This window comes from Syngnathus floridae, chromosome 13 (assembly GCF_059516105.1).
Source record: "Syngnathus floridae isolate MCC-2025c chromosome 13, RoL_Sflo_1.0, whole genome shotgun sequence".
NCBI classification, from domain to species: domain Eukaryota; kingdom Metazoa; phylum Chordata; class Actinopteri; order Syngnathiformes; family Syngnathidae; genus Syngnathus; species Syngnathus floridae.
The window spans coordinates 9,329,329-9,343,082 of NC_142425.1; the positions used below are offsets into that span (position 1 = coordinate 9,329,329).

A 13,754-nucleotide genomic window follows, 5' to 3' on the forward strand; every position below is an offset into this window, starting at 1 on the left:
GTGACGTCACGCCTACGTGCAGCCCGGGGCGTGTTTGAGTAGTAGCAACTGGAGAACGACAAGCGTCTCTGCTCTGCTGGTCAACATTCTCTTCAGCGCCCTGAACTTCAAGGACGCCAAACGCGGCCAAACTCTCCATCGAGCGCGATCTAGGTTATAAACCATGAAGCTATTTTGGGCCATCGGTGTCCTTGTGTTGAGCTGTTGGCGGGCGAACGCATCCACAGGTAAGCGATTCCCCCTTCTCTAGTCAGCCATATTGGTGGAAGATGGAAGACTTTGCCCTCGTCGCGGACGTTTATGTGCCTTTCTACTCTTTGGTTTATGGACGTTAGGTTAGCGGTTGATTGTTTTTGTCGATGTAAGCGAAGATATATGCATCAATTCAAATGAAATAAATCTCCACCCTATAGGTCATTAGTATTAGTTCCAGTAGGCGTCCTCTGGTTAGCATCGTGTTTTGCTAATTTGCTGAGCGTGAAATTTATTAGCGCGATTAGCATCAATGACCCCGATGTCTTTCAACTCTAAAACCTTTTTTTTTTTTTTTTAAGTTTACAGTTTTAGTAGGCATTTGAGTGTGATTGAGTAACCATGACAAGGAATGTTGACGCTTACGCAATACTCGTGTCAGCTATATGATAATCGGTAATGTATGTCCCGTGGATTCGTTTTTCGGGTTCGTTCGGCCTGTCAAGGCCATCAGTGGTTGCTAAATATTTAGCTTTAGGAATTCTGGATAAACTTATATTTTCCCAACCTTTATCAACCTTTTTGATGATAATGCTGACTCGGTATGAATGCATTTGCCTTTTTTATTCGTGATCCGGTCGACGTCACGTGCGTGTTTTCAGAGTTTTCTTGCGATAATTCAAGATTCAGGAATCTTGAATCTTATATCTTAATCTTAATAATAGCATCAAAATGCATTTCCTGCTGATACACAGCAATTGAAGCATAAATGGTCCTCGCTTTACGACGGAATTCAGTGGTCACGAACCAGTACGCAAATCGTAATGATTGTGCCATTTTTTTGCCGTTGTATGACGAATTTACAATGCAGTGAGTATTTGTATAAAAAGCAATCCTCGACTGTGTACAAAAAAGGAAAATTATATATACATATCACAGCTTTACCAAAAGTAGTAAATTTGTGATATAACAAGAAACGCTATTATATATCTTTCTTTAATCTTGCTTTACTTTGTAAACTAGGTTATGACGTAGACTGCCCCCCCCCCCCCCAATTCATTATTGGGAATTGGGGCTTTAATGAGGTTTTTTTTTTAATTACCATTTGAGAGCACAGTCTCTTAACCTGCCCAGTGAAAGATCCTTTTATTACAATAAAAAAAGAATGACCTGAGCTGTAATGTTGAAATATATGCACTCACCTGCCCCCATCAAATTAATGACTATTATTAGACTAAGCGGGCGACTTTGCATGGACGTGCAGATCCATTGAATGTTCTGTATGTGGACTTCGGGGAACAGGAAGTTAATCCCTTTGCTGCCAAGCAGGGGGCCAGGTTCAAATAGCGTCTCAATGTGAATCTCAATGTTTTTTATTCTCTCCTCATGCTGCAACTGCATCTGACTGTTCTCCATTGTTTGCGACCTTGACATTGCACTAACCTTTCCAGTTACGTTTAAAATGTCAATATTGCCTTAGGATGACTCTTGTCTTTTTCCAAAAGTTGAAGCAATTCTCAGTTCATTTTCCCCCACTACTGATAGATGAAATATGAACATGGAGTCCCACCAAAGATAAAGCATGCCTACTTACACTTGGCATAGTTCTGTAACAACCAAGATTGTAGCGTCACCTAAAATGTCACAGTCCTACAACAACCTTGTATGTTGCGTTTATTTTAAAATAGCTTACAGTGCTGTAACGGATCAAAACATGACAGATTTAGCTGAAGATTCTAAATCGGATGCATGGGCAGACTCCGGTCCTTGTTCACCACTAATCCGCCTTTGTCAAATAAGCCAATTAGTTAGATCCCTTATTTGTTCAAGCTTCATACCCCAAACTAGAAGAATTTTTTTTTTTGCTTTCTGGAGTTGTCATAAAGTGATAAATTTTCCACCACGCTGCCATTTATGTATACATTTTCCCGACAGACGGGGTGGGGTCTGTTCATTTCATTGTTGCTTACAGTTTGGCTGCATCTGCTTTGCTTTTCATACTGTTGTGAATTATGGCATGCTTGACTGTGTTTCTAGAGATTTTTCTCGCTCTAAATTGGACTTTAAAGATCTTACACCTTCATTTGTTGAGCAAAAAAAATTAGTCTGCATTACTATTTTAACTTCTAGTGTGATGCGATACATTCCTTTGTGTTTTAGTTTTTATATATGATACCATTTTAGGTCATTAGAAACCAACTCAGTAATGTAAGGCTGTAAATCAAGTGTTGTGTTTTCTGTCTACTTGCATATTTCCATTTCATTTGTGTTTTATTAATCATTTTTTCTGTCTCTTTCTTGTCTGTTTCTTCTTTCACTGCCTTATTTTTCAATCACCAATCCATGAAATCACCCGGCTTTGCTCGACCATCCCCTCCCGTCACACACCCCCCAAAAATTATTAACAAATGCCTTGCCGACTCAGCGGGCTTCATCAAGTCTCCCCTTTCCGTCACCAAGCTGCTCGACGACAGCGCCGAGCTGCATTGCGAGGTGATAGGCACCCCCATCCCCGAGGTGCAATGGTGGTTCATAGAGGGCCAAGAGCCCAACGAGACAGCCGTGCAACTCTTTGACGGGGCGCGTGACGACCGCGTGCAGATAAACGCCACGTACGTCACGCACGCCACCAGCACCGTTCGCTTCACGCTCCTCACCCTCGACGACTCCGGCACGTACGAGTGCCGCGCCTCCAATGACCCCGACCGCAATGAGCTGAGGAAGACGCCAAAAATCAAGTGGATCCGCTCACAAGCAAACATTATTGTCATTGAACGTGAGTGGCCGAGGAAGCCCAAGGAGACTCGAGTCATAGTATCTCCTCAGTAGCGGAGTCCTGGACCTTCTGCTCCTCATTGAACCCCACCCTCCCTCTTAATAGCCCCTGTAGTAAAGCGCACCCCATTCAATCCCCACCCCCCTCACACACACACACACACACACACACACACACACTGAGATGATTTCTATCCTTTATCCCTCCTATGTCATGCATAAGGTCATAAGGTTGCGTTCTCGAATGGGCATTGACTACATCACCTTGATAAGCTTGGGAGAAAACAAAATAAAGCAACAGTGCCTCTGCTGGCGGCTGTCAAGTAGTGCACACCATTTTGCCTCATGATTAATGGCCACACAATCGGCAACAATTTTAATATTCAGTGCATCTAGTATGAAGTCAATCCGTGTTGGATGTCTTTTGATGAGGTGGACTATATTATAAAATGAGACATTCTGTTTTTTGGACAATATGTTGATAGTTTGACTTTGCTCACTACCTACTGAACGACTGGATTTAGGGTCAATGGTCACGGGACACTTTTGTATATATTTGCTTAAACGTGACAACGACTTTGTCTGTACTTGTGTCACACTCGTTTGGGCGTCCTCAACTTTTCTCTGCCATCTTGTTGCGTCTTATGCATGGTCTCACTTCTAGAACTTCTCGCTTCCTTTTTAAGTTCACCTGTGTATCCACTAGCTTTCCTCTACAGTTCCCTTCTCTCCATCTTCTAGTGAATACCGTGCACAGTATTTGTGTAATTAACCTCTTCCACTGTTTTATTTTGATTTGTGAGAGAGAGCTTGGTTTCATTGCAACACTTGACCATAGTTGATATGATGCCATTTGTGAGAACTAAATTCAAATAGTAGTTTTGATTCTCCCACTGCATAAGAGCTGTGAAGGGTAAATGTCTTTGTCCTCTTCTCGTGGGTGTCCAGCACCAACCATCATCACCGATCCTTCCGAGGTCAACAACCAGACCTCGGCCGTGCTGAGCTGCAATTTGACCGACACCACTCTCGTCGTCAAGGGCTCGCACTGGACGTACAATGGCAAAGTCATCGAGTCGTCTGAATCCACGGCCACTGGCCACAGCACGGTTCTGAAGTGAGTTAGTTATATTATTCTCGAGGCATTCATTTAGTTTTTTTTTTTTACAAACACTTGCCATTGACACAAAAAATCATGCTAGGCTTTTTTATTCTATCTCAGCTTCTCCCGCATCGCCGCCTCCATTAGCATCAGCGCTGCAGGCGCTTTGGCACGCACTCGCCACTCCACACAGCGGCACTGTGTAGACGTGCTGATTGGTCCGTGCTCCCGGCTGCACGGACTAGCGGTCGTGCATGCTCGCCCTGACCTTAATTTGGTCAAAACAAAAGCGCAATTGTCTTGACCTGTGCAACCTCTTTGATTTACATCTACGTCATGACATTTTTTTTGTTCACCTCCAGATTGGACAAGATCTCGCACACCTCTGGTGGAAAGTATGAGTGCGTGTTCCTGAGTGAGCCACAAGTGAAGGAAACGATTGAAGTCAGAAGTAAGACGATGATTAGGTCCTGCCTTACTAATAGCATTAAAGCTCATCGCCTCTCTGTCCCGCCACACTTGTAGCCACCCCGCACGTGGCCGCCTACAAGCACTCCGAGCACGGCAACGAGAAAGACAAAGGCGTGATGGTGTGCGTCAGCCATGGCTACCCGCTGCCGACCGACTGGACCTGGTTCAAGGTCGAAGATGGCGTCCAAACGGTAAGCAACACGTCGCCGCTTGACGCCCGGCACCTCGCTAACCGACGCCTCCCGTCCTCAGCCCATCATCAACGGCACCGGCGACAAGTACGAGATCAAGAGCACCCCGGAAAAGACGGTGCTGACCGTCAACGACCTGAACATGGAGACGGACGTGGGCGACTACATCTGCTCGGGCACCAGCGATATCGGAACCACCACCGACCGGATCCACCTGCGCGTCCGCAGCCGCCTTGCTGCCCTGTGGCCCTTCCTCGGCATCGTGGCCGAGGTCATCATCCTGGTGACCATCATCCTCATCTACGAGAAGAGGAGAAAGCCCGATGACGTCACCGACGGTACGTTCCACTCTTAGAGCTGTTAAAGTGTCTTGGCATAGAATTACAAAAAAGGCAGTGTACTAATTAGTACCGGCGAGACTGAAAGCCTCAATTTGCCATCAAATGTAGTGGCATGCGTTTAGTCCAAACTCCTCCTGTCTTTTGGTTCTTTGTCATTATTTGCATTTTCTGGTAGAAATTTCACAGTTGAGTTTCCGCTTCTGTGTCCAACGATTGTTTGTTTTATTTCATTTTTTATTCTTTACGTTTGTACTTCTCTGTTCGCTGCTGACTTTTGCATTTGGTAAGTGGACTGCATGACAGACTGAAGTGGTTGAGCTGAGGTGACCGCGTGATAAACCGGAATGAACTTTTCTCTTGGTCACCACTTCTTGAAAGGAATGTGCTGAAAACATGGGCTCACTCTTTCACTGGCCCTTTACGACAGACACACAGAGCTTCTTTTTGTTACTCCTTATTGCCCCGCCCCCCTTTAATTCTTTTTTAAAATGCATGTCAGAGCCAGAGAAAGAGTCCAACCAGACCAACAGACATGAAAAACTGAGACGAAGAAAAGTGGCGGCATTGCTTGCATGAAATCTGCATCTTGTCCTCGGTGCATGATGAGTAAGGCTCTTACAGTGGTACCTCGAAGGTCAAACTCACCAAGTAAGAGTTTGAAATGTTTGCTCCAAAATCCAAATTTTGGGAGTATAAACAAAGTTGTCAGGCAATATTTTGTCATTAGGCAAATAGTACTTGGCGTTGGAAATCCTATCTGTATTTAAAAAAAAAAATACAGATAGACAATTGGTAGTGTTTTTGAAAGTCGTACGGAGTTCAGTCGGTTGGTGAGATACGCCGGTCCGTGATAAAAAATTAAGACTGTGTAAGAGAAATTTCTGAACAGACCAGAATTTTGGCCAAACAGAACTTGAAAGCCTTTGGAGGTGCCACTGTCGTTATCTCATGGACATTTGCCTCTCAGCTCGCATCCGGAGCTCGTCCGCGTACATGGCCGTCGTGTCATCAGGCCACTCTTAAGTGGCTGCGCTGCCACATTTTGACATCAAGATGCCGCCCGCAGTCTTCTGCTGCTTCTCTCTCACTTGAACGCATGAGCCTCTGTGGTGTCCACTCAGACTGTTTCGTACAAGCTTCATCAGCGCGTTGCTACGCATACAAGTGTATATATGAATATTTGTATCCAAAGGTTTGTCGGATGCCAAAGGCGGGCATGCGTGACGTTTCGATTTTTTTGTGCTAACTTATGGAGCCGCCTTGCAGAAGATGGGAAGATGAAGGCTGGAGTGGCATGCACCTGACACACAAATGTTCTGCTGTTAACCAATTGTTGTGCTGTTTTGTCTGCCCTCCTCCTGCTTTGTTGCTATTTCTGCCACGGACCAGATGACGACTCAGGCGCGGCTCCACTGTAAGTACCCGCCGGCGCTCTTCGCTGCATTTATTTCAATTACGCCGCTCATGTTGCCATTCTCTCGCTCGTGTTTCAGGAAGAGCAACTCCAATGCCAACCACCAAGACAAGAACGTGAGGCAAAGGAATTCCAATTAAAGGTAGACTTCATGGATTGTTAATGGGAAGAGTTTTTGTTCTAAGTCATTGACAGTAATTTTTTGGGGTTTTTTTTCCAGGGCCCAAGCTGACCCGCTGCACCTCGTCCCGCAGCCCTGCAATGTCAAATAACCTTTTCATTTTCAAGTGTTAATGTTCTTAAGGCTGATTCCCTCTTGTTCTCTAATAATCTTCACCGGGCTGCGTGCTCTACCACAGAGAGCTTAGTGTGTGTGAAATTGTCTTTGCTTGAGGCCACAGGGCCACCACTGTTGCATGAGTTTCAACACTGTCATAGCCAAATGTGTGTCTTTTGTAACATAATTACAAAAAATATTCATCACAGGATCTGAAATGAGGAATGCGAGTTAGTGCTCATGTTTCCCCGACAACCTTTTCAAACGCTGTGGATCGCTGCCATTCTTTACACTTTAATTGGTTGCTTCAGAAATTCCTCTCAGCAGAGCTCGAAGCCGCGTTTCCATTTTCCAAATGGCCTTGCTTGGCCCTGAGTGGCTCGTTTTTGAATTCCCACTTTCTGACACCGCCACATCATGTCGATTATTTGGCGCCTGTTGGAACGGAAAAGTGACTGGGTGTCAGGAACCAAAAATGGAAAAGCGGCTTTAGACTTTGCCTATCTGTCTCTCTTACCACTCTAAAATGGGACTTTAAGATTAAAATATTCTACTTGTGTCTTTTTACCGCCATAGGAAATTATTTGAACAACTTTTTTTTTCTCCCATATTTCACGTTTTTGGTTTGTTTAAATATATGTATGTTATATGAAGGACCAACTGCAAAAAAAATGTAACGGCAGTTGCCACATTGATATAACCCACATTTTACTTGATCTAAATTTAAACACTTTTTTTTCATGTGGGGTGAGAAGCGAATCATTTCACTGTTTAAAAAAAGAAACACAGAATGCAATCTGCCCGAGTCGTGTTGTGATTGGATGTTGCTGTGTCATAGTTACTCAACTATACATGAAAAGATCTTAAGCCAGATTTGTGTAAGTTAACGAGAATGTCACCATCTATTGTACAACTTGCACAAACTGAATAAAGTTATCTAATTTTACACCATTCTCTCATTTCAACAATAATAAACTGCCAGTGAACGTATAAAATTTAGTAAGACCTTGGAAAATGTTCCCCAAGAAACGTAAAAGGAAAATGTACACTATTGTAGTTCCGGATATTCTCCACGTGGGGGCGATATGTAGCCGCAGGAGTGTGACTTGAGCACAACATGCTGACCAAAACTACATTATGGTTTCAATTTTATGGAATGTGAGGTCCCGATGAATACAAAAGAATACTTAATACCTTTTGAGCACGTTTACTTTGAGAGGTGACCATAAAATTGCAGAGATTGCACCACATCAGAAGTCTGTAAGATCCATCTTTTTGATCATCTAACATAATTTTATTAACTATTTTCTACCTGTAGCCACTATAGGTCGGCCACCCCCCTCCCCTTCAGCCCCAGGAGACAAATCCTGAAGCCGTGCCTCTGCGTGAGATAGAGTGGAGTCGATCTGCAAGTGCATTGTGTGAATTTGTATTTTGCGTTTGTTTTTGTGCTGATTGATCATTTAAATAAAGGTTTATTGCAGCATGAAGACTGAAAACGCAGGATCCTGGCCCTCGAGGAACAGCGTTGAGAATCCCTGGTGTTTGTAAATGTTTGTTTTTTGCGCGTGTGATTGAGTTTGTGCGTGTGTTTGTGCGTGAGCCACCACCAGGCGCGCCCCCCTCAAGCTTCCCAAGATGTTCGCCTTGGCACCATGAAGAGACGCGCGCCGGGAGGAGGCGTGGCCGCTAAAAAGTCTGACAACAACGAGCTCTTGCTCTTTCACGACGAGCCCTTGGAAGCGCACGGCACCGTCGACGCAGCCTCGGCTCGGCTCGTCCAGACGGATGCGCGGGACTCGGTGGCACCGAAGGCTGGCGCGCTAGGACGCGAAGCCGGAGGCATGATATGCAACAAGAACGGAGACTGCCGAAGGGAGCCCACCAGCTCGGGGAGCCTGTCCTCACTCATATCCCGACAAGAGAAGCACGCCGATGGAGGAGTAGAAGCGGCCGAGGGTGGCAAGGCTGCGAGCATGGACGGCTCGGCGGTGTCAGAGGGACCCGGAGCCGAGGTCAAGAGCGCCTCCGGGATGGAGAAGAAAGACTCCCGGGTGTCTTTCTCCAACGCGCCCGGCGGTAGAGGTCACACCCCGACTCAGCTGTCCAGGAAGTCATCCACGAAGGCGGCGGCGGAGGACAGCTCCCTGATCGTGGCTGACGATGGCGAGACCGGCCGGGGCCAAACGTACATGCAGCGGCAGTTCAGCTCCATGCTGCAGCCGGGGGTCAACAAGTTCTCCCTGCGGATGTTCGGCAGCCAGAAGGCGGTCGAGAAGGAGCAGGAGAGGGTCAAGTCGGCGGGCAACTGGATTATACATCCGTACAGCGACTTCAGGTACGCAGAGTTGCCGGTGACAAGTGGGCATGCCGATACTCAACCAGATTTCTATAGAATGCATTAAGATCAGAGAGAATTAGAGTCGCTTAGAAGTTTCAGCACCAAGGACAGTTCCATTAAGGCGTCCTCCTCTATCTCTCTTCCAATCAATCTATGCATCCATCCAACCATCTCTTTGTCATCCATCCATTCATATTGACCCTTAGCAGTAAGTTTTGGTTCTGTGGTTATCATCACATATTTCCTTGGTCCAGGTTCTACTGGGACTTCACCATGCTCCTGTTCATGGTGGGCAACCTCATCATCATCCCCGTGGGCATCACCTTCTTCAAAGACGAGACCACCACGCCGTGGATCATTTTCAACGTGGTGTCCGACACCTTCTTCCTCATGGACCTGGTGCTCAACTTCCGCACGGGCATCGTGTTTGAGGACAACACCGAGATCATCCTGGACCCCAACAAGATCAAGAAGAAGTACCTGCAGAGCTGGTTCGTGGTGGACTTTGTCTCCTCCATCCCGGTGGATTACATCTTTCTCATCGTGGAGAAGGGCATCGACTCAGAGGTGTACAAGACGGCGCGGGCACTGCGCATCGTGCGGTTCACCAAAATCCTCAGCCTGCTGCGTCTGCTCCGGCTCTCCAGACTCATCCGTTACATCCACCAGTGGGAGGAGGTAGGAACACACTACACCTAAACTCAAGTCCTACAGACAGAAAAGTTGTGTTCATAATGTTAAATGAAATCTTCTATATCAAAAGTAATTGAAGTGTCATTGCCTGATATCGGTTGCAGTAAAGCACAACCATTACCAGCATGATCAGGAATGCAGTCTGTGAGGTCTTCTGACCAAAATGGCGACTGCTATCACACTTACTGTACATCATACTGTACTTAACTTGAGCTGTCCCGTGATCCCAAGCATACAATTGTTGACAGTTACTTGGAACAGGGACTCCCAAAATAACCTCGGGGCAATGAGTCGCATGCTGCTGCACCACATCAAATGATAAAACAATCATCTGATCTGCTCCTATTACAGCTGCTGAAATGTGTCGCTAACTAAATCAGCGGCACCCCCAAAATCTTGTCTTTCAGATTGATTGATATCTGACTAAAGTTGAGTTTATAGTGGACATAAAAAGTCTACTTGACCATCTGAACTTTATTTGGGGATAATCATGAGTATAGCCAGTTGTAAGAGAGGGTGTGCACACTTGTGCAACTTTATTATTCTGGCTGTTTTATCGTACTTGTCATCTAAAAGTTTTTATTAGTTGAATTGTGTAGGTTATAGGTCACGTGAATGGTAAAAAAAAAAAGTATTCAAATGATTTATCTTGCTCTGTTTTTATATCACAAAAAATAGCAGTTGAATAGGGGTGTGTAGACTTTTCATATCCACTATAATTATCCTTCAAGCCATAATCACTTAGACTCTACAGTAGGTAGATACATGACTATGTCACACAAACACAATTAACCTCAGTGCACTTTGTGTGTCTGTGTGCATGTGTGCGTATGTGTGTGTAAACACAAATCACATCCTTTCTTTTTCAAGATCACCGAACTGCTGCGAATCACCGAAAACAAGCACACAGCCTTTTAATTACCGATCTGTAATTTGAGCTTGAGGAGAAGCCTAATTAGGATCTCCGTCGCACACAAACAACTACATGAACCGCACTCACTACATGCATCTCATCACAGCCGAGTGCTTTGGCTGCAATTATGTATATAAAACATGTCGTGACACTACGAGAAAAAAAGAAATAATCAAAATTTGAGGCAAAATGTTCATACTATTTATTGGTTTTAATGAAAATTATAATATGGGGGTAACGAGTTATATCAGGAGAAATGTAGGGGTGAGAAAAAAAATCACAATTTCATGAGGGAGACGAGAAAAAATAAAAGCAAGTTTTAATGGTGTATGAAAATTCAATTCAATGAATTTTAAATATGGATTTAAGAAAACGCCGGTTCTTAAATTTAAATGAATATTATTTAATGAAATAGAAGTTGGATTCGAACAAAGTCAGCATTGTAAAGCAGAAACAATCAGAATAACATATGAGTGAATGCTTTCACACAATTAATATATTTTTTTGTGATGTCCAGTTAACCATCAAAACAGCAACAAAATAAATAAAATAAAATATAGCAACTCAGGAGTCCCCATTTCCAAAAAAAAGACTGCGAACAATTATGCAGCACCAATTCCGTGCCTGACTAGTAAGAAAATTGGTTGGCAGTGGTTGATGATGTATTGTTGCATAATTTTCACAGAGGTGTGTGTGTGTGTGTGTGCGCGTGTGTGCGTGTGCGCGCTCCGCTGAGCCCGCGATAAGCATTGTCGGGAATAACCAGAGTAATTTCCTGAGGCAGGAAGCTTTTTTATACAAGCTCTTCACATGCTGGCGAAGGATGCTTCTGTCTTAGGAGTGAGGAAGTGTGTGTGAGTATGTGTGTGTTTGCTTGTGTGTAAGTAAAAGTGATTGTTGTACAGTAATGGAAATGCCCTAAAGCAGTTTGCAACATGTAAACAGATAACACAACAACAGATAAGAAGTCTTTAGCCTCGGTGAAGCAGCATGTGGCTCATTACTTATGGTTATTCCTGCACTCTCGGTTCTAAGTAAACACTTATGTCGTTGTGGTCTGCGGGAGGCGGCTCGTGATTTAGTAAAAGTATGACGGCATCCGATTTCAATAGTCGGCTTCTCGTATATTTAATCTGACCCAGATAGCAGCGTGACATTGACACGGGAGCACTTTCTGCTCGAGTATCATGAGGGGAGTCGAGATGGCGGGGGTCCATATGTGAAAGAGCTGCATTAATCATGTAAGGGGATGCCGCTCAGGTCTGCTTGTTTGCCATTGGACCTTGAGATTGTAACAAGCAACCTGTCTGTAGAGGTGGAGGAATTGCTGTAATATCAACACCTACTGCATGAAAATTAATAATAGTGTTTAATTTTAATCATATATTGTTTCAAAACACATTTATTCATTTCACTCTAACACTTTTTTATTATTACTTTAATTTAACAGCTAGTTTTCCTGACAATCTTGCTCACATTTCACCTAAATGTAACATTTTTGTTTTGTGGTGTCTCGGTTTGAACGCTAGGGGGCACTATGTAAAAGGAGCGCATACGGTAGATGGGGAAAAAAAATGTTTTGGGTGGATGCACACACGTTGGATGGATGCCGTGTTACCTGCACTATTAAATAAATTAATTGTAAACAAATTCAAAATTGAGTCTTGAGACTTAGGGGCATCCATTTTACCCAAATTATTAGTCTCAGTAATAAGATCTTCCGTAGAGGCAAATGACATTGTTCTGAAGTTCATTAAGTCGTGACAAAATGATTGACTTGTTCCTGTCAGATCTTCCACATGACGTACGACCTGGCCAGCGCTGTGATGCGAATATTCAACCTGATCGGCATGATGCTGCTGCTGTGCCACTGGGATGGCTGCCTGCAGTTCCTGGTGCCCATGCTGCAGGACTTCCCCTCCGATTGCTGGGTGTCCCTGAACAAGATGGTGGTAAGGCCACTTTGAGTATATATACCAGGGGCGTGGTGCAATTTCCAAAATTCCTGACCGGCCGCTCCATTTTGGAGGTATGATTTTTTTGGGCTTTTCATTCTGCTAAATATGATAATTTTGGTCTTTGTAATTACTTGACTTTATTACTATTTCCTCATCGAAAGAGAATTCCAGTATTATTACTTGGATAAACAACAAATTGTCACAATTAAGGCTTTTGAAATCCGCCTTCAAGGAAACATATGCGGGAAGTTTTGATTCATGTCTCTGGGAAAATTGCAGAAATAATGACTGTCACTGAGTTGAAATGAGCCTCGCCACACTGATTCTGTAAACCGTCCAATGAGAGGAGATTCTGGCAGTTAACAAGCACTCTCAGATCATCAGTATAAAGCACAACCCATCCAAAATCCTCATTAGGAGGCCTTATATAAGACAGTATTTAATAATCGGCAACACACTCTGAACATTTGGTACCAAGGCATGCACAGAGGGTTATCGTAGAGGGACCGCAAAACTTTTTTTTTTTCATAAACTTTTAAAAAAATTCTTGAAAAAATACTGATGAAGAGTCGTAATGTGATACCTACAGGAGAGGAGTTTATATGTTGAAAAACACTTCTAGAAAAAACGCCATGGCACCTCCCAAGTGTATTTCAGGGAGGAGGTAGATGCCCCCACAGCCCCCTCTCTAGCTCCGCCAGTGTATGCTTGTAAAAACACTCTTTTGGGCCTGACCTCCCCAAATTTGTCTCCTCCTTAGGACAGTGACAAGTTTAAAAAATGACTAAGTAGCACCATAATGGCGTAACTCCCCTCATCTTATTTCCCCCCTGTGTTGATTAATTTCTCAGTCTGTAATTGGTGTGAATGTTTGAAAGTGTTCAATCTGGTGCTGTGTTTGGCCTCGGTGGATGTCTGAGCCTGTGCTGTTTTTGTTTGGCCTTGTTCTCAATGCCATAGGCCCCGCCCCTCTCTTTGCAAAAAATCCTCCATTCATGCAATTATTGCTAAACAGCAGATGGGCCTATTCGTAGAAGTGCTGGTTTGTGTTCTTTGATACGTCCATCAAGCCATTTTATGTAGCGC

The 13,754-nt window shown here is 44.2% G+C and overlaps 2 protein-coding genes across 4 annotated transcripts in view; both read left to right on the top strand.

Moving 5' to 3' along the window:
• Positions 1–6: 6 nt before the first annotated feature.
• bsg (basigin) lies at positions 7–7,709 on the top strand. Of its 3 annotated transcripts, XM_088394456.1 has the most exons (9): positions 7–227; positions 2,618–2,968; positions 3,916–4,084; positions 4,432–4,520; positions 4,595–4,731; positions 4,793–5,069; positions 6,462–6,486; positions 6,566–6,628; positions 6,707–7,709. In XM_088394456.1, exons 1-8 carry the CDS (start codon positions 164–166, stop codon positions 6,624–6,626), a joined length of 1,173 nt encoding a protein of 390 aa, XP_088250582.1. In that variant the 5' UTR covers positions 7–163; the 3' UTR covers positions 6,627–6,628; positions 6,707–7,709. The 3 variants fall into 3 exon arrangements, with proteins under 3 accessions (XP_088250582.1, XP_088250581.1, XP_088250580.1); XM_088394455.1 differs by lacking the exon at positions 2,618–2,968 and having other exon boundaries at positions 12–227; XM_088394454.1 differs by lacking the exon at positions 7–227 and having other exon boundaries at positions 2,335–2,968.
• A 148-nt stretch (positions 7,710–7,857) lies between these two features.
• hcn2b (hyperpolarization activated cyclic nucleotide-gated potassium channel 2b) overlaps positions 7,858–13,754 on the top strand; it is a 29,070-nt gene continuing 23,173 nt past the window's right edge. Inside the window, exons 1-3 of the mRNA XM_088394453.1 lie at positions 7,858–9,101; positions 9,359–9,782; positions 12,501–12,662. Coding sequence (XP_088250579.1) covers positions 8,419–9,101; positions 9,359–9,782; positions 12,501–12,662 — 1,269 coding nt within the window. The 5' untranslated portion in view covers positions 7,858–8,418. The remainder of the gene's footprint in view (positions 9,102–9,358; positions 9,783–12,500; positions 12,663–13,754) is intronic.